A 27,493-nucleotide genomic window follows, 5' to 3' on the forward strand; every position below is an offset into this window, starting at 1 on the left:
ACAGCAGTCAGAATGTTAAAAAAATGTGTATGAATGATGTCATGTCCTGATCAAAATGCTTTTATGGCTTCTCAGCATAGCATAATCTGGCCCTTCTCCAACCGCATTTTCTGCCACAGGACGCCCACAATTAAACTCTGCTCTCAGATAATCACCGGACTTGCTCTCTCATTTCATGTGTTGCCTCCTCAGAGAGAGATTTCCTCAACCAACTTTTAAAATAGTTTACTCCAGTCCTGACTGGTGTGGCCCAGCGGGTTGGGCGTCGCCCACAGACAGAAAGGTTGCCAGCTGGATTCCCAGTCAGGGCGCATGCCTGGCTTGTAGACCAGGTCTGCGGGTGCGGGGTGCGCATGCCAACGTAGGGGGCGTGATGGGGCCGGCAACTGATCCACAATTTCCCTCGCACATCGGTATTTCTCTCCTTCTTTTTCTCCCTCCCTTCCCCTCTCCCTAAAAATAAGTAAAATCTGAAGAAAAAAAAAAGTTTACTCCTTCGATCTCCCCTGCTTCCCCTCCCCCAACTCCGGTTTTTTAACGGCACTTACATAATGCGATATTCATCTGTTTATTGTTCAACCCATTCCCGACCCCACCAGAAGTACCGAGAGAGTTTACTGCTATACCACCAGGTCCTAGAACAGTGGCAGGCACATAAGCAGATACTCGATAAAGAATTTATTGTTCGACAGACTGGAAAGAATGAATAAATACAAAGCCAGAAGACGTGTCTACCTCTCAGTCAAGAGCGCGTTCAGACTTCAGGCAAAGTACGAGCGCCACCTCCCGGGAAGCCAATTTACTCCAGGATGGAGGAAGTGAGTCGCAGAATCTTAAAAAAAAAAAAATGATGGCCGCAGCCTGCCGGAAGAGCGGTGCCGGAAGTTAAAGATCTAAAAGTTGCTCCCTAGAATGATGCCCGACTCGCAAAGGGAAGCGTGAGCAAGTGGTGCTCTGCAAAAAAGGTCTTATGGGTAGCCTATTTGAGCAGAAGGGTTCCGCCCATACGGGTGCCGGGAACCACGTGGGTTAGGGGCGGGTTTCCGGTGCCGGCGACAGGAGGCGGAGTGGAAGTTCTAGCAGCTGGAGGGGTGAGAAGGGTTCAGGGTCCTGAGAGGAGAGGGAGAGCAGTGGGGTCGGGGGCGCGGGGAGGCGAAGGAGTCATGTGAGTTCCGGTCTGAGAGGTGGCAAAAGGGTTTGAATGGGAGGAAAGGGTGGGAGACCGTCTGTAGTCAGGTGCATACCTGTCAGCACACGTCCACGTGGACTCGCCTTTGTCCGTGGAATGTGGCTACCTTTCCCTTAACGCCGCGACTGCAGGGGTTGTGCCTTACTTGTTTTTGTCAAGTGCAGTCCTGGGTACGGAGCTGGCGCTCAGTATATCATTGCAGAACGAATGACAAGTGTATGTCATGGCGGGCATGGAGGGACATTTATAGGGACTATTTCTGGCTTTTAAGCCACATTTTTCTCCTGGTGAATCCATGCTTGTCTCAAACCTCCATCGGGAGCTCTCCTCCAGTCTTTGGACTCTGTCTCTTTCTTGGAGGGATAGGGTGATTATCACTTAAAACTTTTTTTTTTTTTGCATTTGTTTAGTGGTAGGCTCTGGCTAGACTGACCAGGGTCAGACAACAGATCACTGGGGAAGACAGACACACAAACATAAAATTCAAATGCCTTGTTAAGGTGCTGTAATAGGTTTACTAAAGTACAGGAAGATAGAGCCAGGAGGTGGTGCTGCTATCCATTTGAGAAATTGGCTTTCGAGGTGAGAGGCCTCCTTCTCCTCCTGTGGAGGCAGAGCAGGTCTTGGGCCCAGCCTTCTTCTCTGCAGAAGGAATGATCTGTAATAGATGCTTTCTAGGCTTCCTTCCAGCGTGGTGTCCTGTATCAGATATTACTAATGGCTGTAGTTCTCCCACAATCCAGCGTTTATTGGTTAGTCAGAATATTCATTGCATCTTATCACGTAGCATAAATTGCACAGGGTTGGGAAATCTGGGTTTTGGCCTGTATTCTGGTGCCATAGGTCAGTTTCCTCATTTGTGAAATGAAGGAGATTGTAATGAAGTAATCTCTGAAAATCTTTCCAGTTCTAATACCATGATGTGTAGTAGGTGAAATCATGTTTCATACTGCCTGGGATCAGATGTCCCTTTCACATTATCACTGTACTTTTCCTCATTGGGATAATTGAGATAGGTTTTTTTTTTTACATCCCCTATTTTAGTTTTGCCCCAGTATTGGATACACAGTAGATATTTAATATAAGTGCATTAAATAAAATAGGATATGCTCTGGCTGGTGTGGTTCAGTGGGTTGTGCACTGACCTGTGAACCAAAAGGTCAGTGGTTTGATTCCTGGTCAGGGCATATGCCTGGGTTACTGGCCAGGCCCCTGTATGGGGGCGTATGAGGGGCAACTGATCAATGTTTCCCTTGCACATTGATGTTTCCCTCTCTCCCTCCCTTCCCCTCTCTTTAAAAAGTAAATAAAATCTTAAAAATAAATAAAATAAGATAGAAATTATAGCTCCTGCTTTTGGACTCTCCTCCATTCTGGAATATTAGTTCATGCATGAGAGGACTGAGGAGGAATTGGGTTTTTACTAGAGAGACTTGGAGTTGACATGAAAAATTAAATCAGATTAATGGGGTAAATCCGCTTGGGAAGGATAATGATGTAGGCAGGATATTTACTGCTGTTTCACTGATCAGTGCCATCCCACCTGTCTTTCCCCAGGACCATGGCCAACAGTGAGCGCACCTTCATCGCCATCAAGCCTGATGGGGTCCAGCGCCAGCTTGTGGGAGAGATCATCAAGCGTTTTGAGCAGAAGGGGTTCCGCCTTGTTGCTATGAAATTCATACAGGTAAGTGGACTTTACTCTTCTTGTTCCTATTCTTTTGTAGGACAAGGAATGTTGTAGGTTGACTCTTCGGTGACCTAGCATCATGGCCGAGTCTTGAAACAAACTAAGATCTCTGGGACTTTAGAAAACAGCCTCCCCTTTCCCTTAGCAATGCAGAGTTCCATATTTACTGCAGGACTGTGATTTCTTTTTTAAGATTTATTTATGTATTTATTTTGAGAGAGAGGGAAAGGGAGGGAAAAAGAGAGGAAGAGAAACATCATTGTGTCGTTGCCTCTCACACATCCCCTACTGGGAACTGGCCTGCAACCCAGGCATGTGCCCTGACTGGGAATTGACCTGGCGACCCTTTCATTCTCAGGCAGGCGCTCAGTCCACTGCGCCACACCAGCCAGGGCAGGACTGTGATTTCTGACTCAAAGCTCTGGTCATGGTTGAGCTTCGTTCTTGAGCTTCCCAAGCAGACCATTTTAGACATTTTTCCTCCTCTAAAGGAAATCTTTCTGTCATCATTTACCACCCACTTACTGTCTAGCATATATTAGGCACCACTGAGGCGTGTGGGGCAAAAGTGTGGTTTTGCCCCTTGGGAGGCCGATCTGAAACAGCAGGAAGCAGGCACTTTTGCAAAAAACCTGCAAAACAATATTTCAAAAAATGCACAGGATTGATTGGCCAAGCGCCCATCTTCAAACAAACCTGGGAAAGGAGAGTTCACATTCTCAAAGAAAATACATCAGGGGACAATATTTTCTTCTATTAAAGGAGTCAACTTTGGACTCTTCTAGTACATCTTAAATTTAGTTTGATTTACAACTGATTTCCTATGTGATGTTTTACAAAACTGCTGTAATTTTCAAGGGAGTAAACTGATATTAATGCTGAGGGGAGAACATGATGGAATGATTAGAGCCAGGTGCTGGACAAGCAGTGCTTTTCAGAGGGTTTGCATTTTGTGTTAGGTTTGAAGGCAAAATGAAATCAAGTGTAGTTGATCGGTCATTTACCATGTGCTGGGCATGTGTGTTTTCTCATCTAGCCTTCATGGCAACCCTGAGAGGTACTTAGTCCTATTCCTGTGGTTCTTAGTGATGAGGGAGCTGAGACTTGGAGGTTAAGTTACGTGTCTGAAAGCACACAGCCAGCGATGCAGTTGGGATTTTAACTCAGGTCTCTCTGAGCCCCAGGCTTGGAGAAGAGTGGGAGGAGGGGTAGCTGCCATGAGTCCGACAGGCTTATTTGATTCTGATGAAGCGGGAGATGAGGGGAAACTTGAGGTCCTCCCCTGCCCCCCAGAAGTCTGATCTGTTTTGCAGACTAGAGATAATAAAAACCCATTACTAGCAGTAAAAGAGTCTTCTGGTAAGGGGAAGGTCAAGGCAGTGTGTGTGTCTCACACACTCTGCCTAATCCTCGATTCAGATTGAAAGGGACGGTGAGGATGACCTGCTAACATGGAATGAACACGTGGCTGTGTGAGTTTACTTTGGCAAATGACCTTGTCACTGGGGGCGGGACTTTAGGATGTCCTGGACGTGCTTTTCGGCAGCACATCTCCATGTTTGTGTGCGTTACTGAAATGTGCAATATGCTTTGTACAGTGCAGTACTGTGAGACTGAAAACACTAGGGGAACTTGTTAGCCCCTCAACAAGTCCATGTGCAGTGGCAGAGAGAGAACACAGTTGAGTTGAGTGGGAATTGCTTGGCAGATGGTTTTTACTTTAGCTAAGTTGATTTTTTCTCACGTATCAGCCTTGTAATGTGAGAGAGTCTCATTCTTAGCAGAATTATTTATTGCTAGATGTCGTGAACTTCTGGGTAGTTTGCAAATAGCTGTGAGAATTGCATGATCACAACCCCAGCCCTTCATCCCCTGAGTCAGCATGAAGAGTCCCTGGTTCAGTTTGCCTCTCATCAAATGTTAAAACCACCCTCCTAACTCCCCTCTAACACTTTAGCGGAGACATCCTCTGGAATGGAAATCCATTGCATTATCAGATTTCTTCTTTAGAGCAAGACGACTGAATACGAATCTAATGTTCTGTAATTTTATCTGATCAGTCAGGGCCAATGGGGCAAAATTGGTACAAAGTTTAAGCAGTTTTAGTCCTAGTAGTTTTTTCTTTCTTTTTAAAAAGATTTTATTTATTTACTTTTAGAGGGAGGAGAGGGGAGAGAGAAAGAGAGCAATAGAAACATAACAGTGGGAGACATGCATCAATTGGTTGATTCTTGCACGCCCCCAACTGGGGGACCTGGCCCTCTACCCAGGCATGCGCCCTGACTGGGAATTGAACTGCCAACCTTTTAGCTCACTGGCTGGTGCTCAATTCACTGAGCCATGGCAACGGAGGCAGTCACAGTAGTCTTGAGAATGAATTGGGTTATAACAGAATCAGTGTGCTGGGAGCTCACATTTTAAACAGCAGGATGGGTGAGGGGGAAATAACCACTGGTTCCTAGTTTTGGGGCCAATCCTCATTCTCTATCTTATGTAATAGGCTTCTGAAGACCTTCTCAAGGAACACTACATCGACCTGAAGGACCGTCCATTCTTTACTGGCTTGGTGAAATACATGCACTCAGGGCCAGTGGTTGCCATGGTGAGTGTGCATGTATGGGATGTTGATGTGAATGAGTCAGTCGAGGGTGAAGAGTGAGTGCTGTGATTCATGCTTCTGATGCCAGGTCCTCACTGATGCAGAGGCATCTGGGGCTGGGAGGAGTGGACAGTTAAGATGAGTCAGCTCCCTGGTCTACTAAAGACTGGATCGCATTTGCTTGCGGAACTGAAGACTCATACCTGGGAGCAATCAGGCTGGGTCTGTCTGATTACAAGCCTCCGGAGGGGAGGATTTAACATAGTGATTCTCCAAGTAGGTATTGGTAGTCATCATTTTGCCAAGTTCTTTTCTAGATACTGGGGATGCAGTCATGAATGAAACAAAGTAGGAACCTGTTTTCATAGCTTTCCTGGCCTCTACATCTTCAAAGGGAGGATGGGCAGATGATGGAGAAACGTCTCTCCATATATTTGTTCAATGAATGAATGTCGTCTTAAGGGGGCTTTTTACTTTTCTTTTTTGAATTAGTAGTCTTCAGGTTTTCTGCTGAGATTGGTTTTCTTCCTTGACTGTACCTTCCTTTGTCCTTGGAGGTCTGGGAGGGGCTGAATGTTGTGAAGACAGGCCGAGTGATGCTTGGGGAGACCAACCCAGCGGATTCCAAACCTGGGACCATCCGGGGGGACTTTTGTATCCAAGTTGGCAGGTGAGAGTTGGTACTTTTTACCCTTTTCCAGAGTCTGAGTCGCCATAAGAATTCGAGTTCCTACAGCTAGGGACGGCCATGATACCTTATTCAGATCAGTTTTAAATCAGTTCATTGTTTCTCTTAAGTTTATGTTTGGCTTTGTAGGCTCTCTGCTTTTGGATGCCAACATCATTGTAGTTGTCCCTCTTTTGGGAGGGTAGAGGCTGGTGTAACACACCTTGCCGGCCAGAGTCCTTCCTAAAGCCTCTCACTGCTTGCATCTATGGCGCCAGGAAGGGGGGGTGTGGGGAGGGCAGTCTTCATCCTACATTAAAGGTAGTGGTGGGTTTTCTCCGGTTTTTTTGTAACAAATTTGCTATCTTTATTATTATTTTTAAAGATTTATATATTTTTAGAGGGGAAGGGAGGGAGAAAGAGGAACATCAAGGTGTGAGAGATACATTGATTGGTTGCCTGTCACATGCCCCCAACTGGGGACCTGGCCTGCAACCCAGACATGTGCCTGACTGGGAATCAAACCGGTGACTCGGTTTGCAGGCCGGCGTGCAATCCACTGAGCCACCCCAGCCAGGGCGGTTTTGTCCTTTTGAACTGATGGCATGGGGGTTTTTTCTGCGGCAGTAGTCTGTGGGGTTTCTGGCAATGGGAGTGAGGGGCGTTTCCGGGCAGTTTAGCCCTTGTGGTCTCGGAACGTGCCCTCGTTTCCCCTCCAGGAACATTATCCACGGCAGTGACTCTGTGGAGAGTGCGGAGAAGGAGATCGCCCTGTGGTTCCGGCCCGAGGAGCTCGTAGATTACAAGAGCTGCGCCCAGAACTGGATCTATGAGTGACGAGTGACGTGGAAGCAGCAGACAGTGCTTCTCTCTCTCCGTGTCCTCTCCCTCCCACGGCAGGGGCCAGACCATAGCCGATCTGCTTGGTTCTGAGAACTTCCTTGTTATCTGGGGGGACGCTCTCGGAGCTGCGAGTGTTCCCTGTGCAGTGTTATATGCTACCATTAGATTAAAATGTTTCACCCCAACTGGGATTCATCGAGTTCGCTAATGTGTGTTGCTGTATTGCTTTGCATTCTTTTTTCTTCTCGTGCACTCTCTCTGGTTAACCTGAGCTAATAGAACATAAACACTAAATGAACTATTTACAACGGCCTGAGAGATCACGCCTCTACGTACCCAGTCGCTGCCTGTCCCCGTCCCCCTTGCATTCCACCCAGTCTGTCACTGCGCCCGTCAACAGGCAGCTACCAAGGTTCTGTTCGTTATGTGGGGGAGGAAGAAACTTTTCTCCATCCTCAAGGTTCTTTCTGGCTGCTCTCATAATCAAATAGACATGAGACAGTTTAACAAGAGAAAACAACCAAGTGTAATTTCATGTGTATGTGAACACTGCATACAGGACAGGGTCAGAGACCCCATGTGCACAAGAGAAAATGGGTCTCTGTGACCTTCTGAGCTAGCAATAAGGTAAGCACCTGGGGACTTCAGAAGGTCACTGCAGGGAGAACATGTGTTCAGGAATTAGTAGTTTACCCTGCTACGTAGGTAGGTCAAACGAGGTTATCTCTGATAATTTCTCATTATGGGCAAGGCCCTTAATTCAGTTCCAAGTAGTTAAGGGAGAGGCAAAAATTTCTCTTGATCCCTCAGCTAAAATTGCCTTTAGCTCAAAGGCAACTCCCACATACCACAGAAGCACATCTTGGGGCAACTCAGTCTGAACTCCCACAGTTGCCAAGACTGTCCTGGGCACAGGGGATTCATTGGAAATAAAAGGTATCCTTCCTGCTCTTGAGAAGTGCCCAGGGACTCTGTGAATGGGGGAGTGGGAGTTATAATTCCACCAAAAAGGAAAGGCTGTGTGCATTGTGGACTTGGGTCCCTGGAATGGCCTCAAAAGAAGCAGAATAAATCTAGTAAATGCTTCGATTTGTTAGGACATTGATTTGGACGCTTTAACAGAGGCAAATGGAAAGTTACTTTTATTTAAATGTCCAAGCTGGAGATCTAACCTACAGTGCCATGACTATAGTTAACAGTATTGTACGGGGACTTCCAGCCAAGATCGAGGCGTAGGTGAAACACTGTGCCTCCTCGTACAACCAAAATTAAGGACAACAAAGATTTACAACCAGAACAGACAGAAAACTGAGCTGTATGTAAGTCTGACAACCATTCAATCAGACTGGTAAGAGGAGCGGAGAGGGATCATGGCAGGAAAAGGCAGTGGCAGCCAGACCTGGGAGTGAAGGCGCCATGGGGCTGACCTTGGTCACACATTCGTGTGCAGATAAAGAGGCAAAAATGGGCAGCAAGACAGACTGAGCAACCCAGGGCCCCAGAGACGGCAAATAAAGCCTCAAAGCATCGACTGAAAAGGTGCCAGCTTCTGGGAAGTGGCAGGGGGGACTGGAATCCGAGAGAGAGCAGAACAAGTGCCTTTATTCCCTCTCTGACCCCACCCCCACATACAGTGTCACAACCCAGTGACCTGAGGCCCACGGCCCACGGCCCTGGTGAACACCTAAGGCTCTGCCCCTCATACATAACAGGTGTGAACAGACCAAAACATTATACCTCAAGCAGAACAGCTCAAAGCCCCAGAACCAACACTTCTAAGTGACCAAGAAATAGTCAACTTATCAAATGCACAGTTCAAACATTGGTGATCAGGATGCTCACAGAACTGGTTGATTTTAGTCACAAATTAGATGAAAAAATGAAGTCTACACCAAGTGAAATGAGACAAAATGCACAGGGAACCAATAGTGATGGAAACAAAACTGGGACTAAAACCAACTGAGTGGACCAGAAGGAAGAAAGAAATGACCAAAGAGAAAAGAATGAAGAAACAAGAACTCAAAAAACGAGGAGAGGCTTAGGAACCTCCAGGACATCTTTAAACGTTCCAACATCTGAATTATAGGGGTACCAGAAGGGGAGGAGGAACAGCAACAAGTGGAAAGGTTATTTGGACAAATAATAGAGGAGAACTTCCCCAATCTGGCAAAGGAAATAGACTTTCAGGAAGTTCAGGAAGTTCAGAGAGACTCGAAGAAGGTGGACCCAAGGAGGAACACAGCAAGGCACATCATAATTACATTAGCCAAGATTAAAATGAAGGAGAAAATCCTAGAGATAAGGGGACAGTCACCTACAAAAGAGTGTCCATCAGACTGTCAACTGATTTCTCAAAAGAGACCTTGCAGGCAAGAAGGGGCTGGAAAGAAGTATTCCAAGTCATGAAATGCAAGGACCTACATCCAAGATTGCTCTATCCAGCAAAGTTTTCACTTAGAATGAAAGGGCAGATAAAGTGCTTCTCAGATAAGGTCAAGTGCAAGGAGTTCATCATCACCAAGCCCTTATCCTATGAAATGTTAAAGGGACTTACCTAAGAAAAAGAAGATTAAAAAAAAAATGAACACTGAAAGGACAGCAAACTCACAGTAATTAACAACCGCACCTAAAACAAAGGCAAACTAAATGGACAGCTAGATCAGGAGCGGAGCCACAGAAATGGAGATCACGTGGAAGGTTAGCAACAGGGGAATGGGAGGAGGAGAAGGGGGAAAAGGTACAGAGAATAAGCAGCATAGAAAGTGGGGAGAAAATAGGGGGAGGGCCAGTGTAGTGTGGGAAATGTAGAAGCTAAAGAACTTATGACACGTGGACATGAACTAAAGGTGGGCAATGTGGGTGGGAAGGGCTGTGCAGGGTGGAGAGGAATGAAGCAGGGGGGATGGGACAACCGTAATGGCATAATCAATAAAATACATTAAAAAAGAAAAGGAAAGATAAAGATGTAGTATTTACTTGAAATTTGCTAAAACAAAAAATTAAAACCAATAAACAAAAACACACATACACACAAATAAATTTGCTAAGAGGGTAGATCTTACATGTTATTACACGCCCCCCAAGTAAAGAAAATGGTAGCTATGTTAAGTGATATTTATGTTGATCATTTAACACAGAGGTTAGCAAAAGTGGGTTTGAAATTGTAAGCGTGCAAAGCAGTCCACTGTAATAATCATAAGCTGTGTCTTGCCTTTTTCCATAGGAACAGCTGTAAACCTACTTTTGCCCATCCCTGTATGTGTATCAGAACATCAAATTGTACTCATGGATCTTAAATCCATACAGCGTTTATTTGTCAAATATGCCCCAGTAAAGCTGATACAAAAAAAAAAAAAAAATTCAAGTGGGTAAGTAGGGCTGGTGATGAGCTAAGGGACTTGGTTCCAGTAAGAAAGAAGCGGTGAAAGGCAGAGGTTGGCACCAACCACCAAGGGTGGGGATTGCGTGCAAATCGATGGCAGGCCTGATTTCTGCGAATCTTGTCAAGGGTGTGTCTCAGGCTGACGTGGGTGACCTAACCACACAGTTACACTGGGTGGGAACAGAGCAGCCACTTGGAGCTGGAAATGTGGGGGTGGGGTGGAGGGAGAGCAGGGCATACCATGGCAAGTATGGGGTATCTTGCTAAGGGGTTGGAATGCCATTTTCCAGACGGGAGGCATCAAACAGGACAGAGTCAGACGGGTGCTGGAGGAGGGCGCCAAGGGAGGTGGAGGGCTGGAACCCAGCAGAGCGGAAGGAAGAGGAAGACTGGGATTCACGGGGAGAGAAATCTCAATTCTGGGTGCTCGGGTGGATGGTGAAAGCAGATGGTGTTGACTTGGGTAAGAACTCAAGACCAGGACCAGGTTTAGGTTTTGTGTGTGTGTGTGTGTGTGTGTGTGTGTGTGTGTGTGTGTGTGAGAGAGAGAGAGAGAGAGAGAGAGAGAGAGAGAGAGAGGAGAGGGAGGAAGAGAGGAATTGGATTTAGACGTGCCTAGTTTTCACTTATGGGCCTTCTACGTGTAGAAGAAATCACTTCCTGCCCCAGAGCCCAGACTTGCAAACCCGGGGCGTGGACAGAGGCCTCCGGCAGCGTCCGGTCGCGCGGGTTGGGCGGCTGGGCCCTCTGGGGTGTGGCCGCCAAGCGCCCCTCCTTCGTGGGCGACTCTCGGCTCCGGTGGTCCGTACAGGTCTCCGCTCCGGCTCAGCAGCACAGTGTAGCTGCCGCCCGCTCGCCCGCTTCTCGGTAAGGCGATGAGGACGCTTTCCTACTCCTGTTCCCTCAGTCCCATCACCAGCTGGTTTCGCGTAGGGCGGATCCGGTCTTCAGGCGCCCCTTGTCCCCGCAAGCCTCTGGGCCAGGTCCCAGCGGGAAGTCAGGCTCTGCGGCCCGGGGACCCTGGCGCGGCCCTCCAAGGGCCTCGGGGGATTGCAGAGGGGCAGCGGGCCGGGGCAGTGCAGAGGCGCCCGGGCAGCCACGTGTCCACGCAGTGGCGGCGGGGGCGCCAGCGCAGGCAGCTGGGGTGGCGAAAGCGCCCACGTGGGCTCCTGGGTCTGGAGCCGGGGCAGGGGCTGGGCGCGGCCTGTGTCGGCCGCCCCAGGACCCTTACCGGACCTTTCATCCGCAGGACCATGGCGAACACGGAGCGCACCTTCATCGCCATCAAGCCAGACGGCGTGCAGCGCGGCCTGGTGGGCGAAATCGTTAAGCGGTTCGAGCAGAAAGGGTTCCGCCTCGTGGCCATGAAGTTCCTAAGGGTACGCGCCCCCGCACTCAGTAGCTTGGTTGCAGAGGATTTTGCGCCCCGTGGACGTTTTGTCCACGTCTCGCTGGATCGGAGATCCCCATTGCTACCTTCGCCCCCGCTGGAATCCCTTTGCCCCTCCCCTGGCCCTCTGCCCGCAGACCATGTCCCGAGGTCCCGGAGCACCCGTGCCCTTGGAAAGGTTAAGCGTAGGTAACGTGACTCTTGCCCCGGACAGGCTTCCTTCTTGCGGCTGCGTGGGACCGTTGCCTGCCCATCCGTCACTTGGGGGCAGCAGAGAGTGAAGAAAGTCTCGCCCCAGGCCCCTTTCCCTGGCCCACGTGGGTCTACCTGGGCTCGGAACGGGGCCTGGGAATCCTTTTGTGTTTGGGCTTGTAACCCTGAGATGAAGTTTTCGGTGGGGTGTTCCTTCTCTGCAGGCTTTGTCGTAATTGTCTTTTCCACATTAAATTGGGGGCAAACAGATCCGGACCTTAAGGGATAAGTATCTAAGTAGTGAAATTTTAACCAAGCTCATTAGTGAAGAGAATGTTCTCACTTAACATCTAAAATGTTTAAGCGGGCGTTGTGATGGGCCAGGGGAGTCTAATGGGACCTCCATCGGGCACATTTCCTTCGATTGCATCCAACACTTACCTAAGTCTAGATCCTCAAACCATCTACTCTAAGGATAACATTCGTAACGTCATTGATATTATGAAGCTGTCATCATGAGAACAGTCTTTTGGTAAAATAGGGTCAGTTTCATGTTTTGTGGGATTTTAAAAAATGCTTATTGATTTTAGAGAGAGGAGGGGGAGAGAGAGAGGGAGAGAGAGAGAGAGAGAAAGAGAAAAAGCAGTATTAGGGCGAAACCTCCATTGGCTGCCCCCTAGCGGCGCCAGACCCAGACTGAACCCACAGCATAGTTATGTGTGCTGTCTGGAATCATACCCTCAGCCTTTTGGAGTGTGAGGCAGGGCTCCGACCAACTGAGCCACACTGAACGGCTGGATGGGATTTTTTTTTTTTTTTAAAACACCTTAGGAATGTGGGCTAAAATACTAAATTGGACTTTTAGAGATGTTAGCATGTTAATGGGAGTCTGAGAAGCTGATGGAGCCATATTCGACCCTTTCCATTGTAGTTGCTAATTGGTACCTCCTCATCACTGCCAGGCCTCCAATGAACTCCTGAAGGAGCACTACATTGACCTGAAAGACCGCCCGTTCTACCCCGGGCTGGTGAAGTACATGAACTCAGGGCCTGTGGTGGCCATGGTAAGTGCGTACTGGCGAGGAAGGGAAGTCCGGGAAACTGAGGGCTGAAAGGAACTGGCCTTGGTCAATGACTGTGTCATATTCCTTTGTTTAGATTATTTATTTACTTTCAGAGAGAGGGGAAGGGAGTAAGAAAGAGAGGGAGAAAAACATGCTGGAGATACATCGATAGGTTGCCTCTCGCCTGCCTCCAACTGGGGACCTGGCCTGCAACTCAGACAAGCGCCTTGACTGGGAATCAACCAGTGATGTTTTGATTCACAGGCAGGTGCTCAATCCACTGAGCCACACCAGCCAGGGCTACGTGCCATGTTTTAGACATCTTCCTCAGCTACTCCAAATTCCTTGTTTTATAGATGGAGAATGCTGGAATTTAATTAATAGAGCAACTAGGAGCTCGGGAAGAAAAAGGAAGGTGAAGCAGAGCTTAGAGAACTTTCTGTGTAATCCCATACTGGAAACAAAGAAGTCTTATTTCTTCCTGTGGCTTAATGTCCAATTGGGAGTGAAGAGACTAGAAGTACAGGGTGTAATGGGGAGCCAGTAAATTGTTGAGAAAGGAGATCTACTTCCTGCCCCGTGAGGACGCCCCTTCTTTGTTCTTCCCTGGAGCACCCTTCCCCCTTTCATGTCAGTCTTTGCCAGCTCTTCCTCGAACATTTTCTGGGATGCCCTCACTGATTCTGTTCCAGTTAAATCACTTTTCTGTACTCTTTCAGCACCTTCTCAGTGTTTGTGGATGCATAAGGATTCCTTTTTTTTTTTAAAGATTTTTATTTATTTTTAGAGAGAGTGGGAAGGAAGGAGAAAAAGAGGGAGAGAAACATTAATGGGCAAGATACATTGATCAGTTGCCTCTCTCACGCCCCCAATTGGGGACCCGACCCACAGCCCAGGCATGTGCCCTGACTGGGTGTGGAGCTGGCGACCTTTTGGCTCACAGGCCGCCACTCAGTCCACTGAGCCACACCAGCCAGGGCAGGATTCTTTAGTATTGTTTATCTTCACCTCACTGGAAAGTTGCCAAGTTGGGCAGACTTTTGACACTAGCAATACATCTGCGATGGGGTATGGAGTATTTACGTAGCCCCCTAGTATCTACTGGGGTTAGCTGATACTCATGTCACTGGTTGGTTTGATTGATTGGGTGCTGTTAGGTAGGGGTAAACGTTTGTTCCTAATGTCCTGAACGGCAGACCTGCCTGATGCAATTCCCTTTCCCTAATGTCAAGGTCTGGGAGGGGCTGAACGTGGTGAAGACAGGGAGGATGATGCTCGGGGAGACCAATCCAGCAGATTCTAAGCCAGGCACCATTCGTGGAGACTTCTGCATTCAAGTTGGCAGGTAAGTCCTGAGGGGCGCGTATGACTTCCTCAAAGCCATTTTAAACGGGTATCACGATTTTAGAAGAATTTGAAGTTCTAATGCAGGTGGTAATTATCATCAGATGCAAGTGTTTTTAAATAGTTACTGCCCTTGGCTGCTTGTGCTACTTCATTCAAATTTTAGGCAAGACATCATCACAGGAGGGAGCTGCGTATAGCAGAACGAATGTGAGGAAAGGCCGCTAGCCTCAGCTTTGCTATTTGTGGCACTACGTCCATGGGTCTGTCACTTAACCTTGTGGCCCCTCACCTATGCAAAAATCTGTACAAGAACTACAATTAAGAGATTCCAGTGGAATAAAGGGATTGTCAAATGAGCATGAATGTCATGGTTGGGCTTTGTAAATTAGTGTTAAGAAAATTCAGCAGAAAATGCCCTTGATAATGAATACATCATGTCTACTTCAGGTTTGGTCTGGGTTGGGTTGGCTCTCCCTGTGTTTTTCAAAATTGGAGAAGGAACGTTTTGTGAGTTTCCTTGGGGTACAAGTAATATTTCAAAGGGGGGGGGACATGGAAGCATAATAAAGTGGAACCAAGGGATTTTTAAAAAAAAAGATTTATTTATTTATTTATCTTTAGAGGGGAAGGGAAGGAGAGAGGGAGAGAAACATCAATGTATGGTTGCCTTTCATGCATCCCCTGTTGGGAACTGGCCTGCAGGGAACTGGCCTGCAACCCCAGTATGTGCCCTGACTGGGAATCGAACTGCGATTGTCTGGTTCCCAGGCCCGCGCTCAATCCACTGAGCTACACCAGCCAGGGCCCAAGGGATGTTTTTAACTAAGTACTTTTATGGTTGCTTTTAAGAGGAAATACTTTGGGGGAGTTTTATGCTTCCAGTGACAACCTGGCTGAAAGGTCTGCCATGGTTGCCCTTTGCGTTATCTGTTGGACAGACGTTTGCGCTTTGCAGTGTATTAACTAGCATTTGGTCTTTCTCAGGAACATCATTCACGGCAGTGACTCCGTAAAAAGTGCCGAGAGAGAAATCAGCCTGTGGTTTAAGCCAGAAGAACTGGTTGACTACAAGTCTTGCGCTTTCGACTGGATCTATGAATAAAGGAATGGACAAAGCATCAGTCGCCTTTGGCTCCGCTTGGGTGTTTCCCTGGACACAGCTGTCCATTCCACTGACTTGGAAGCAATTGGATCAATCTTTGTTTTCTAAAGTATATTCACCAATAAAGCCTTTGGAAACTGGGTGCAGCCTTCTGTGCTTCCTTGGTACGCTGGAAGAAGTGACTTGGTTCCCTGGCTAGCGTAGCATTATCCAGAACTAATTAGCCCTGCTTATTATGGAAGAAGGATCTGATCCTCCTTAGCACCTCCGTACACCTCAAGACTCTAGGGGGGAAGGAGCAAGGCTGGCGAGGACCGTGTGCAGCACGCTGAGTACTCTTATCTAAGGAAATGACCTCGTTTCGTACCCCAGCCTCTTTAGCTGATGTGAAATGTGTACTTAGGTACAAGTAATTTACTTAAGCTTGATAGAGTGAAACATACTCATCCAGACATGCATTTTTGCTGATTGCAAACGGGGCGAGTTACGTCTGAGGAAATAGAAGCCTACTTAAGACATCTGTAAAACGAGATCACTGTGACGCAGGATTAAATAATGGATATAAAGGCGTTAACCTAGTGCCTGGCCCACTGCGGGCACACAAATATGCTGCCCCACCGTACTGCTTTCTTCTCTGGGGGAAAATACTTGTCCTGCTGGTGTCCTTGGGCCAGAGCACTGAGTGGTTACAACATTTATCTTCTATGTTCTTAAGGTTAATTTTGCTGGGTTGGCACTGATCACTGGGAGTTTGGCTTAAAAACTGGAGACTATAGAAACAGGTGGGCCTATGAATACCGAGTATTTGTTAGGAAACAGGTGTAAGCTAAATGTCACTTAAATGCGACTTTATTTTTGTTATTATTTCAGGGTTACATTTTTAATCCTGCTACACACGACAGTGACAAGCACACTGAGTTTGGTATAATCTCAAGTCAATTAGGTTTAATATTTTCTAAACTATTTTCCAATTTAAAATTTACCCGACTTGGCCTGGCTCATTGTGCTGGGCGTTGTCCTGTGAACTGAAAGGTTGCAGGTTGGTCTCCAGGTTGGGGCAGGTGCCTGGGTTGTGGGCCAGGTCCCCAGGTGGGGGCGTGCAAGAGGCAACCAATTGATCAGTGTTTATCTCCCTTTCTTCTTCCCTTCCCCTCTTTCTAAAAATAATCTTAAAAAAAGGGAGAAGGGACTGATTAGTCAAAGAACATGTGTGTATGGCCCATGGACGGACAATGGAGTGGGGGCTGAGGGGTGGGCTGAGGGGAGGGGAGCAAAGGGGAAACCAATTGGGTCAACTAAAAGAGAATAAATAAAAACATAAAAACTTACGTGAATTCATTTAATCTTGGGAGGTTGCTACTAGTATACCCATTTTATTAGAAACAATTTTTTTTGTTGTTCCACTTATTTATGCATTCATTGGTTGATTCTTGAATGTGCCCTGGCTGGGAATTGAACCTATACCGTTGGCGTCATTGGGAGTCGATGCTCTAAGCAACTGAGCTACCAGGCCACAACAATATCCCTAGTTTGCAATTTGAGTTAAGGCAGGCGGCACCCTGGCCCTGTCTGCCAGGGATAAGAATAAGTCTACCAAGACATGATCTGCTTGGGGAGGAAAGGTGGTCCCTCTCTCAAAAAAGGACCAGGAGCCTGTTCCTCAGCTTTCATTGGGTTTAATTTGCACAGGAATACAGGTAAAGTTCATCAATCACTGTCAGGCAGTAATGATCAAACAATAGATAATATTCAAATAACTGTGAGGGCTGAGGTGAGTTGGCTAAAGGGCCATAAAACTTTGAGGAAACAAACTTGTTTTACGCTCAGACCCTTATCATCTACACTGAGGGTATTGGCAAACCTAATACCCTCAATGGGTATTCAGGTTTTACAGAATTTTATGCATTCTTTCTTAGGCCTAATGGCCCTGGGGAATCAACTCACCCTTTCCAGCACAGGGCTGCACCCACCTCCGGCATTGTTTCAAGCTTAAGTCAGGCAGGGGAAGTAAGGCAACCAAGAGATTAGGAGCCTTTTCGAAGACAGAATGAGAACCGAGAGGCGGGGTTCAACACCCCCTTTTTCTATAGCCCATTAAGTCCTTCCCTGAGGGTCCCTTTGTGACCGACCGGCCAGTCTTAGGTCATTCCTCCCTTTAAGATCTTACCTGTCACTGGCTAACCAGTCATCTGCCTGGGGGCTAAGCAGGGTGAAGTGAAAGGGAGCAGAGGTAGCACCCCTACCAGGAAGCTAAGCTTTGTCTCCTCAAGGTCTCTTTACTCAGCCTTAGCAGTGGGGGAGGTTACACCTTCTGAAACCAGGCAGGGCAGTTCCCAGCACTTGAAACAAGTGAAGGTGTTTCAATCCAAGCAGCTGGCTTCAGACCCCACGCTCTTGGCTACTGTGCGTGACTGCCTTTATACAGTTACCCAAGTGACATGCCCAAGTCCTGAGTTCTCAGGGTTCAAGTCCAATTTGGAGTGGTGAGAGCTGACAGGAAGGATTGATGTTAGGACTTCATTTGGAAGAAGTGGAAGAAAGAGCAGAGTATGGAGAGGCTGAAAGCACTGCCTCTGAGGAGGTAGAGTCAACACCGTGGTAACGTGTGGTGCCAGGTGCCGGATACACTGGGCAGATCACTTTGTCAAGTACACACTTGTCTAACCACAATCCTGCACACCTGACACTAACACAAAATACTGAATGTAAACAGTAACTGAAAAATAAAGTAGAAAAGTGCTGCTTCTGGAGGGAGACTGGGTTTTGGACCTCATTTCAGGTACCAGCTAGGTGTGTGAATGGACAACTCACGCAGAACCATTCGTGCTTTCAGTAAAGCTTTTTGTTTTACACAGTAAATGGGTGGTAAAGTGGGCAAAATCAGGTTTACAGTTTTTCGTATGGAAAATAGTAATTAACAAAACAAGAACAAACTGTTCCATATTCACAATGGCAAACCTGCTTTCGTCAACTCCGGTATTTAAAATATGTCACTCTTTTACACGATCACCTATCTGTTGGTGGAAGGCAAGCCCCATGTTGGCCTGCTTGAGACAACGAGGGTTACTCTGAAGGTCTGTAAAAAGGAAGCAGTTCCCCTGCCCCCAGCCGAGAGTGCTAAAAAGTTACTTGTTTGGGGGGACACTTGTTGCTCTTAAAATTCTGGCCATAAAGTATGTTAGGAACACAGTTCCCTAAGAGGCACGTAATGGTTTCAAGAAAAAAATATAGATCAAAACTTAAAAGAATATATGTATCAAAGCCTGTGGGATAGTAATGAGAGCCAACCTGGGAGTTCCAGCTGACCAGGGCAGCGGTTCAGGCCAGTCAAAATGGGCGACAGGGCCGAAATTAGGGTCTGTGCCTATTTTTCTTGGAATGCATTGTATTTTTTTTCTCAAATATGTTGGAATCAACCTCTGAAGAGACCCAATTCATCTTCTTATAATCTTACAATCATCAAATTCTCTACAAACTGCTTATGCAGAAGTTTCATGTTCCAAAGAAGCAGTCATTGGTAGAGGAGTTGTCTTTGTATTCTTCCTTAATGTAACCAGTTGGCTGGGACAATTTATTTACATCCTATGAACTTTCCTTGAGAGATTAACAGAGCTTGAAGGATAAAAAAAGTCCCCTAGCAGGCAAGCCACCTTGAAACACGTTTTTTTAGCTAAGGTGATGTAACCCCTCCTTGGCCTCTTGGGCAGTAAGTACCTGGGGAACTGTGGTAATGCAAGGCGCGCTCACCGCTTGGTAGCCATGCCTCACAAAATCGAGGAAATCAAGGACTTCCAGGGCACAGACAGATGAAAGGATGCCAAGCCTGTCAAGATCTAGAAAGGCGAGGACAGTGTGAACTTTGGAGTCCAATGCAGCAGATGCCTTTGTATCTTGGTCATCACAGGCAAAATAAAGGCAGAGCAAACAAGGCAGACCCGCCCCCAGGTTTGGCAGGGATGGAGAGGGAATGAGCCAGACCTGCCGATGTTTTACAATGTTAGAAGAATTAAAAATAAAAACAAACCCCCCTTAAGTGGTCCACACTTACCTCTGCTCCTGTTGTGTGTTGTGCCTTTGTCAGCGAAACCCCGTCTCAAACGTGACCTTGTCCATATATCCGCCCACATTCTTTTCCTTCCTTGTCAGAAAGTAGTCAGTTCTCACTCATGACCTTCCTTTTACCTTATTAGACTGCGGGTTCTGTGAGGAAAAAACTGAATGGACTTTCACAAGGGCCTCTGATTGCTTACAGAAGGCACTTGATATTTTTAAGGAAAAAAAAGAGGAAACCTCTCAAAGACAAAAGTGTATTAAAAAACCGCTCAAAACACAACTTAACTTTAATATTTTATTTTGTGTAAAAAAGGGCAAATTTAGTGAATTATTTTCATCTTGTACACAAAGTTATAATTTTAATGCTTTTACATCCATGCTGAAAATTTGCAATTTGGTAAAAATGAAAGGAACATAAATTTCTCCCAAGAATTTTTCACGCCATTATATACACTTCCTGAGAAAGTTTCAAATCCTTTCTCAATGATCACAAGTTACCAAGAAAATAAAAGATTAAATTTGTACAGATATTGGTCTATATATCAAATACATACAGAAATGATGTAAAAACCTTATGCAGTTTAGTTTGACCTCTGTCCTCCAAAGATTTGCCCAGGGACAGACGCTTTTCTTTTGTATAAATGACTGTGGCTTTATATTTAAAATATGAAAATCAAAGGAAGAAACCCAGTTTAATCACAGTATTTTTAAAATCCCTTCCCAATAGTAAAGGATCATTACCAAATATATAGCACCATAATACAAATATTGATGGGAGAGGGTATTCACATCACGCAAAATTAATAATAATAAAAACAAACAAACACTGAAAACCCGTGTTAGTATCCGTAGAATAAGAAGTGGATAACAGCTTTAGCTTTCCTCATACACAGCAAAAAAAAAAAAAAAAAAAAAAAAAAAGTTAAAGAGTTTAAACTACCAAAAGCCCCAAATAATCCTACCAGGAAAAAAAAAAAACAGAAACAAACCCAAGGTCAGCAGTACATTTTGAACCGTAAGAGAGAACGGGGCCATTGAGGGGTACTAGTGGAGTTATGGCTAATTCATGAATCTCCTCCGTGTGAACTCGCCTCTGTTAGTCAGCAGGAGGAGTGCAAGTCTGCACAGCGAAGAGGGCTGCAGATGTGTGTAGACTGCAGGAAGTCCTTACCAACCTTTAACTGTTGGCCATGGGATCGAGAGAAGAAACACCATGAACAGGCGGGAAATTCAGAAACTCCCAGAGCCTGGTTTTGCTCTAGAACTGGAAGCTTATAAACAAATGAGCATTTCACAGATCTAATTACCAGGCTCCAAATCCAATCTCTCCTGACTTACTCAGTTCCCTGTAGAGCCCTTAAGCCCAAGGTACTGGCAGAGCATGCCATACGACGGGCTTCTTGTGCCCACATCATGCAATCAGAGTCCTGGATTGAATTCACTGAGTCTGAGAATAGAGATGGTTGTAACTCTCGCTTTGGAAGGTCTTCTAGGCTTTACATTTATGGGAAGATCCTTACAAGTTAAAGATCTGGAAAGTGTGAGGACGTCACATTTACAGTAGGTCCCTCTCGGTAATGTTTAAGATAAATATCCAGTAATTTAAAAGCTGAATTCACATATATTTGACACATGAGAATCAACTTGGCATTGATATGATCTACATTTATGCCCCTAAAGAATCAGTATTAAGAAATGTTGACATGCGATTCCATAAATTCTTACACTCTAAAGTAACAAATTTTACTTCCAGTAGCAACTACAAAACCTTATGTTATTAACCCCTCTCTTGCATAGAATGAGGTAAACCTGTGCGTATTACCAATGCTATTATTCCCAAAAGTAGAGCATTATTTTAGAAAATAAATTGCTGGTTTTTAACGTTCTATGAATTTTAAAATTCAAACAAAAATCTTACCTAACATGGTCTCCTGGGACTTTCCATTAACATCTTTTAAAGCATTCCATAGGCTGAAGGACTGTAGAGTTTAATCATTTTGATTAATTCCTAATTAGCCCTACCTATATTCCAGAGGAGACGGTCAGTGTTACCACTCTGAAGAGGCCAGGCTAAGACCCAGAAGCACTTCTACAACAGATGCAGTAATTCCTGAGAGTTTAGTTTATGAACCCCACTGGTAAACGCTAGAGCTCATTCAGTCACAACTCGGAAAGTGAGAACGTGCAGAGAGCAAACCTTTCACCAAGTTCCCCTTAGATCCTTTTTCTGAAAGGAAGCCATGTGAACTTTAAAACAGGGAATGTTCAAAATGGTCCAAATCAGTTATTACTGTTCCAACTAATTGTGAACACAAATAAAGACAATTCATACTATATAGATATATATGGAATTTCAAGAAAATTAAATTCTCTTTCAAATTAATTTCTAACAAATCCAGAATAGTTAAAAGCACAGCTGGAATGATTTTGAAATCTCGAACTTATTTAGGCTTTAAACAACTTAGAATTTGATTCTCCTGATACAGAACATCTGTTTTGGGGTGTGGTTATTCCAAGTACTATCTCACAAATGGAGGGAGGTGGCAGAGAACTAATCAAACTCCCCTTTGTAGCATACTTTTTAGTAAGGAAAATGAAAGAAACTTAGGATAATATTGCATTTTCCCCAACCCTCCAAAATGTAGACTGACATCCTGTATATCTGGTCAACCATTCCAGTTAACACTTTAGTGTTAGGATAATTTTACTCATTTTTAAATTAAAGAACATATAAAAGTATCCAGAGTTCTTCCAGTTTCATATAGAACTCCAAATAGATTTTCACAGAATGAAAAACACTTTTGTACAAATGTTTAAAATGGGCTGCAATAAAACACCAACGAGCAGAGCTCTGATCACCTGTCTGTGACCTAGGCGGTGATGAACCAACCCTCCAGGGGGCCGGATGCTCAGTTGCGTGTTTCTGCAGCAAAGGAAGCTGGAGATGTGACTGGCCTAACCTCGGAAATCCCCAAATCTCCCACCAGGTACCAAAAAGGTTCATTTGTGTGGACAGTTCACTTGCATTTTACACCTATATCCTTCTTAAATCATTGCCTTCAATCCTGCTACCTAAACTTTAATCTTACCAAAAAGTTAGAATTTCAGTTCTTGTTAACAATGCACATAAATCCAAATGTGTAAAATATTACAAAATTCTTTCAAAATCTTCAAATACAACACAAAAATTGTCCATCTTTATAAATTGAAAAATTTCCCCCCATGACTAAAATAGTTTCCCCACCCGCCTGAAAAATCTGGAACTGAAATTTTCTATGTTTAGCAAAATGTCCCAGTAGAATAGCCCCGCTGTACAGCTGGATTGACTACAAATCAGTCCTGTGTAAAAGTCTTCCCCTCCCACCCTGGGTCTCTGAGCCACTCAGGGCTCCTGTTTGATGTAGAAGTTGGCGGAGCCGTTGCTTTCCTGATCAGACGCTCCTTGGAGGAAGTTATAGTCCTCTCCATCTATTAACTCCTCCTTCAGCTGCAATGTAGTCACTGCACGAGAGAGATAAATGTACAGGATGTTATTAAGCCTTTCTGGAATATTCAGATTGCTTTTAATCTTCATATTCCACTGGCCTGACATTTAGGTATAAACATTTAGCTACTAATTTTAATTTTCACAGTGTACTGACAGAAAGTTTCAATACAGAACAATACTGCACACTGGACACTGCACCACAGACACTTTCAACAAGATATTCAAGATAATAAAGATCGTTAATTTGACTAGAAAAATTTGAGTTTTTCTTATGGGTAAGTATTCACTTTTATGTCAATGTCTATAAGAACAATGATGTATTAGGTTGCATGGTCCAGAAATATATTTAATAAGTAACCACACACAAAAAATGACTTTAACACAATCTTATTAACTCCGGGGAGCATACCTTTATTAAAAAGACTCCTTGAAGAAAAGATATAAATTAACTGAGTTCTTATCTGATGACCTGCTTTTTAATGAACAAAAATGAACAGTACAGGCAGTTTTCAATTTGCAGAAATGCCCTGTTCTATTTAGTCTTTATTTTTATGAAGTCATTTTTTCAGTTTCTAATATTTTCAGCGGGGTTTAGATTTCTGGGTAGCAACCTAAGCTAAGCTAGTGGGGCTCTTTCTAATGCACGGACAAAGAGGAAGGCAAAAAAAATTTTTTTTTCTTTGCTGGGCTCAGCACTGATCTTATGTAAAAATTTTAGGCTGTTTAATTCTGAGATCTGGCTAACTGTTTTTATAAATCCGTCTTAACTCAAATCACTGTCCCTCAATACAATTATCCAGTAACTTCAGACTGACCTAATTCCTTTCTCTGAGATCTACCCCCTACTTCCTATAGAATTCCTCCCTTCCAAAAAATTATTTCTTCAATTGTTGAATAAAAATGATCTCAGCTAAGTGTTAAAAACAAGTCTTAGTAACAACGAATCTTAAAATGTGTTCAGGTTTTTTAAAAAAGTTATCATTTAACCAAAACTGAGTTGGTGAGGTCTCACGCAGGTTAAAGAGCAGGCGACCTTGTACGCTAACGGGCTCCCTGGAATCCAACCCCATGGTGAGCAGCACCAAGTTTCTTCTCACGTCTATGCAACAGAGGTAACAAACTGTGCTTTCCCTATCTTACCTGTGCCCCATGCTTCTTTTAAAATTTGACCGAATATTCTGAAACAAAGACATCTCACATAGAACCCTGACAACTCGAGACTAGCAGTCTTGAAGGGCTATGAGCAGCAGGAGCCCACTGGCTGCATCATCTGACTAAGAAGCTGGGGCAGCACAGTGCTCCCCCCACACACGCATCTTGGCGTGTGACTGAGTAAGCTGCTTGCTTCCTGCAGGCACGGGCTCCAAAGATAAGGGGAGTATTCTGTGCTCCCCTCTATGGATCTTTCTCTAACGGTTAGAGTAAGGGGATGCACACACATGGAATGTAAACCGGGAATGGCTTATACAGAGTAACGTTAGTTTACGGGGGAGAACTGGGACTTAGTATGAGAAGAGCAGTGGCCAACTCAGTTTTCAGAAAGCAGTGCCCTGACAGTGTTGCCATGCAGAATAATATTCAAATGGCTACACTTTTCAAAGCCAGACGGTGCAATCACAGAAAATTATCATGCCTTGATTTGTTACAAAAGATGAGTTTCAAAAATAATGGTCTTTGACATTTTATTTAATAATTAAAAGAACTGTCTTTTCAGAGATACCAATTCATTTTATTTTACTTGTTTTGGTAATGATGTTAAAAAACGTAATAGTCCAAAGACAGGAAAGTGAATACACTCTACCTATAACAACAGCGAAACAAGCATCAATCAGGTAAAAGCAAAAAGGGTAAGATAAAGGAAACAGGGCTGTATGGTTCTTCCTTTCTTAAATAAATTACTTAGTAAAAATGCTTTTATAAAGAGTATCAAGTATGTAATAGTTATCCTTCAAACCTAACCAACATGCATTGTTAAGGACACCTACACAATACCATGAAGATAAACACACAAAAAAGGAAAAAAACCCAAAGTTTCATTAAAGGTGCAGTACCCACAATAAAAGGTTGATTAAAACAATATCTTGTTAAATGATGATAAATGGCTAAATGAATGATAAAAGAATTATCGTGCTTCAAGACCAAACATGTGCCATTCAAACAGATGTTTTTGTTTTTTTTTTAAATGCAAGAAAAGGTAAGCTGAGATTCTAAAGCACATCCTGAAACTATTTGCATTTGCTGTTAGCAACAAATTTCTGGATTATGCTTTTACTCACGTTAACATATGGAAACAATGTGCTTAAAAAAAAAGTAACTCAAGATAAAGGTGAAACATTCACTCAGATGCGGGGTGTTTTAATGCCTTTTTTGTTTCAATGGAAACTAAAAGAAGGCCTGTCTGGTCTCTTCGCACTAATCACCTCTCCTTTCCAGGTCTTCCTGTCAGAGAAGGATGGATGACTGAAGTAGAGCCTGGGCTACATTTCACCTTCTACACAATGCATTTTCTTAGCTCTCGTTTTAAAAGGAAGTCACTTTGCTGACTCTAATAACCAACATTTCAGGAGATGAACGGAAATCACATTTTCCTGGCAAGAAGTCCACAAATGTAGTAAGCCCAACAGCTAACCAGCAGCAGCTCTGACATGGTTAAGACACTGCAGTCCTTACGGTTTCACCAGAGTGACGTCAAACCGGTGCCACACAGGGGACCCAGCTCAGACACTGGCTGAAGAATGATGATCCGAGGCCTGTGTCTCCTTCCTATTCACCTACCTACTCTACGTTCTCGGGGCCGTGGGGGTTCTAGTTCTGCTGCACACGCATCAGTGACCTCTCACAAAGTGGGATTCTTGTCTCAAAACATGATAATGCTTTGCAGTCTAATGCTTAAAGACAATACATCGAAAATCCAACACAAATTCAAATATATCCGGAGCTCACAATATCTGTAAGTACTTAGGCTGAAAGACTACTTCATAAGTAACAAGTACAAACAAGAAAAAATTAAAGACAAATAAGAAAACTGTAATGTTCTTTAGATAGACTTTGAAGATTTTTCCATTAAAGAGCAGATAAACTTGGATTTGCAGCCCTACTCTATTTTTATATACACACACACACATATACTATATATACACATGAACATGTATATATATTATGTATAGATACACACATATATATATACACACATACATATATATGTAGAAGGTATAAGGATATTAGAGAAAACAGACTGGGAAGGCTCAAGATGACCTATTAACACTGTTAGGGTTAAAATGGCAAGAAAAATAAAAAGGCTGATATCTTGAGGTGCAAAAATACAACCAACCAACCAACAAAATAAATGAGCAGAAAACTGGCACTAAGTCCCACCTGGGTGTTCAATGGCATTTTAAACAAAACAATATGGCTTAAAAGCAACAGTTAGGAGGCAGATACAACTTTGGTTTTCCGTCTGATATGTCCTCACGTCTGCTGAAGTTCATCACATGCAAGTGAAGTCTTTCTGATATTCTATGATAACACATTTATTCTTAGCAGTTACAAAGGGCAAAACCTTTTGTAGTCTTCTGTACAATCTACCAGCTTGGCCTAATCAATTAAACTCAAATATAATTTAATTAGTCACTGTACATAAGTAAATGTGAAATTATGGAAATAAATTTCACTCAAATTCAACACCAAAACCACACAGGTATTGTATTTCCAAGTCCATGCCTTCCGACTTAAGACCGTGGAAAATGTTACTACCAGAATCAAATTACACCGAAACACAAAACACAGCCTTTCTAACGACTGAGATGCTGTGGAATGCTAGGATCGAAGCCTCATCTTTGGATGAGATTAATCAGATTGATCCCTAACGGCGTATTTCTCTCCTTGGGCAAGTCCCGTAGAATTCTGCAATGCAAATGGTCAACTATTTTAATGAAATCACAAACTAGTCCATGTTGTTTTACAATTCCATAAACTGAAATTATAGCTTTACCCTAATCTGAAGCTCAGAAATGGTTTGTTAAAAAAAAAAATTAAAAAATTTCCCTCCCTGATGATTCATCTTAGTGACAATGAAATTTTTAGTTGAAAGAAAAGAAAAATTTAATGAGTCAGCACCTGTCATGCCAGACCATGCTTTGACTCCCACCACCCTGCCCAGACTTGACCCTGTATAGTACCTGAGGTGCTGATGTAACTGATTACCTGTTTTGAGGCTGGGACTGAACTCTCGGCTAGTGCTGGGAGGTGGGAAGGCCTCCAGGGCTGTCTGTGCTGGAAGGGTTCGATATGGAGGAGGAGTCAACTCTTCGTCACCAGAGAAGCTCCTCCGCACCCCACCTGTCATGGGCAGGCTCGACAAACTGACAGGCTTCTTCCCAATTGGCATCTTCCTCTCTAAATATCAAGTCAAACTAAAGTAAGCTTTCACTTACACGCCTGGCAAGAAAAGTGCATTATATAACTAGGAAAAATTGTGTTGCACAGGAG

At 44.4% G+C, this 27,493-nt stretch overlaps 3 protein-coding genes across 15 annotated transcripts in view; 2 read left to right on the top strand and 1 right to left on the bottom strand.

The window, feature by feature from the left end:
- The first annotated feature begins 1,014 nt into the window (after positions 1 to 1,014).
- Positions 1,015 to 7,187, top strand: NME1 (NME/NM23 nucleoside diphosphate kinase 1). The gene is made up of 5 exons (XM_037129631.2): positions 1,015 to 1,091; positions 2,747 to 2,876; positions 5,380 to 5,481; positions 6,036 to 6,148; positions 6,865 to 7,187. The coding sequence occupies exons 2-5, from the start codon at positions 2,751 to 2,753 to the stop codon at positions 6,980 to 6,982; spliced, it is 459 nt and encodes a 152-aa protein (XP_036985526.1). The 5' UTR covers positions 1,015 to 1,091; positions 2,747 to 2,750; the 3' UTR covers positions 6,983 to 7,187.
- A 3,929-nt stretch (positions 7,188 to 11,116) lies between these two features.
- LOC119037437 (nucleoside diphosphate kinase B) lies at positions 11,117 to 15,606 on the top strand. The gene is made up of 5 exons (XM_037129632.2): positions 11,117 to 11,237; positions 11,620 to 11,749; positions 12,915 to 13,016; positions 14,249 to 14,361; positions 15,348 to 15,606. Exons 2-5 carry the CDS (start codon positions 11,624 to 11,626, stop codon positions 15,463 to 15,465), a joined length of 459 nt encoding a protein of 152 aa, XP_036985527.1. The 5' UTR covers positions 11,117 to 11,237; positions 11,620 to 11,623; the 3' UTR covers positions 15,466 to 15,606.
- Positions 15,607 to 19,799: 4,193 nt separating this feature from the next.
- MBTD1 (mbt domain containing 1) overlaps positions 19,800 to 27,493 on the bottom strand; it is a 70,792-nt gene continuing 63,098 nt past the window's right edge. For 11 of the 13 annotated variants that reach the window (XM_053654964.1, XM_053654967.1, XM_053654972.1 and 8 more), the window contains 2 exons: positions 27,209 to 27,400; positions 19,800 to 23,019 (listed from right to left, as the gene is read on the bottom strand). In XM_053654964.1, coding sequence (XP_053510939.1) covers positions 22,901 to 23,019; positions 27,209 to 27,400 — 311 coding nt within the window. In that variant the 3' untranslated portion in view covers positions 19,800 to 22,900. The remainder of the gene's footprint in view (positions 23,020 to 27,208; positions 27,401 to 27,493) is intronic. The other 2 variants (XM_053654992.1, XM_053654982.1) reach the window with 1 other exon arrangement.

The sequence above is a fragment of the Artibeus jamaicensis genome, unplaced genomic scaffold, assembly GCF_021234435.1.
Source record: "Artibeus jamaicensis isolate MK-2021 breed Jamaican fruit bat unplaced genomic scaffold, CSHL_Jam_final contig_1998, whole genome shotgun sequence".
Classification (NCBI taxonomy): domain Eukaryota; kingdom Metazoa; phylum Chordata; class Mammalia; order Chiroptera; family Phyllostomidae; genus Artibeus; species Artibeus jamaicensis.

Excerpts from the sequence above, each read along its gene's own strand:
- NME1 (XM_037129631.2), top strand. The coding sequence starts at position 2,751 with ATGGCCAACAGTGAGCGCACCTTCATCGCCATCAAGCCTGATGGGGTC. Across the intron at positions 2,877-5,379 it reads TTGCTATGAAATTCATACAG|GCTTCTGAAGACCTTCTCAA; the intron begins GTAAGTGGACTT and ends CTTATGTAATAG. Across the intron at positions 6,149-6,864 it reads TTTTGTATCCAAGTTGGCAG|GAACATTATCCACGGCAGTG; the intron begins GTGAGAGTTGGT and ends TTTCCCCTCCAG.
- LOC119037437 (XM_037129632.2), top strand. The coding sequence starts at position 11,624 with ATGGCGAACACGGAGCGCACCTTCATCGCCATCAAGCCAGACGGCGTG. Across the intron at positions 11,750-12,914 it reads TGGCCATGAAGTTCCTAAGG|GCCTCCAATGAACTCCTGAA; the intron begins GTACGCGCCCCC and ends CATCACTGCCAG. Across the intron at positions 14,362-15,347 it reads TTCTGCATTCAAGTTGGCAG|GAACATCATTCACGGCAGTG; the intron begins GTAAGTCCTGAG and ends GGTCTTTCTCAG.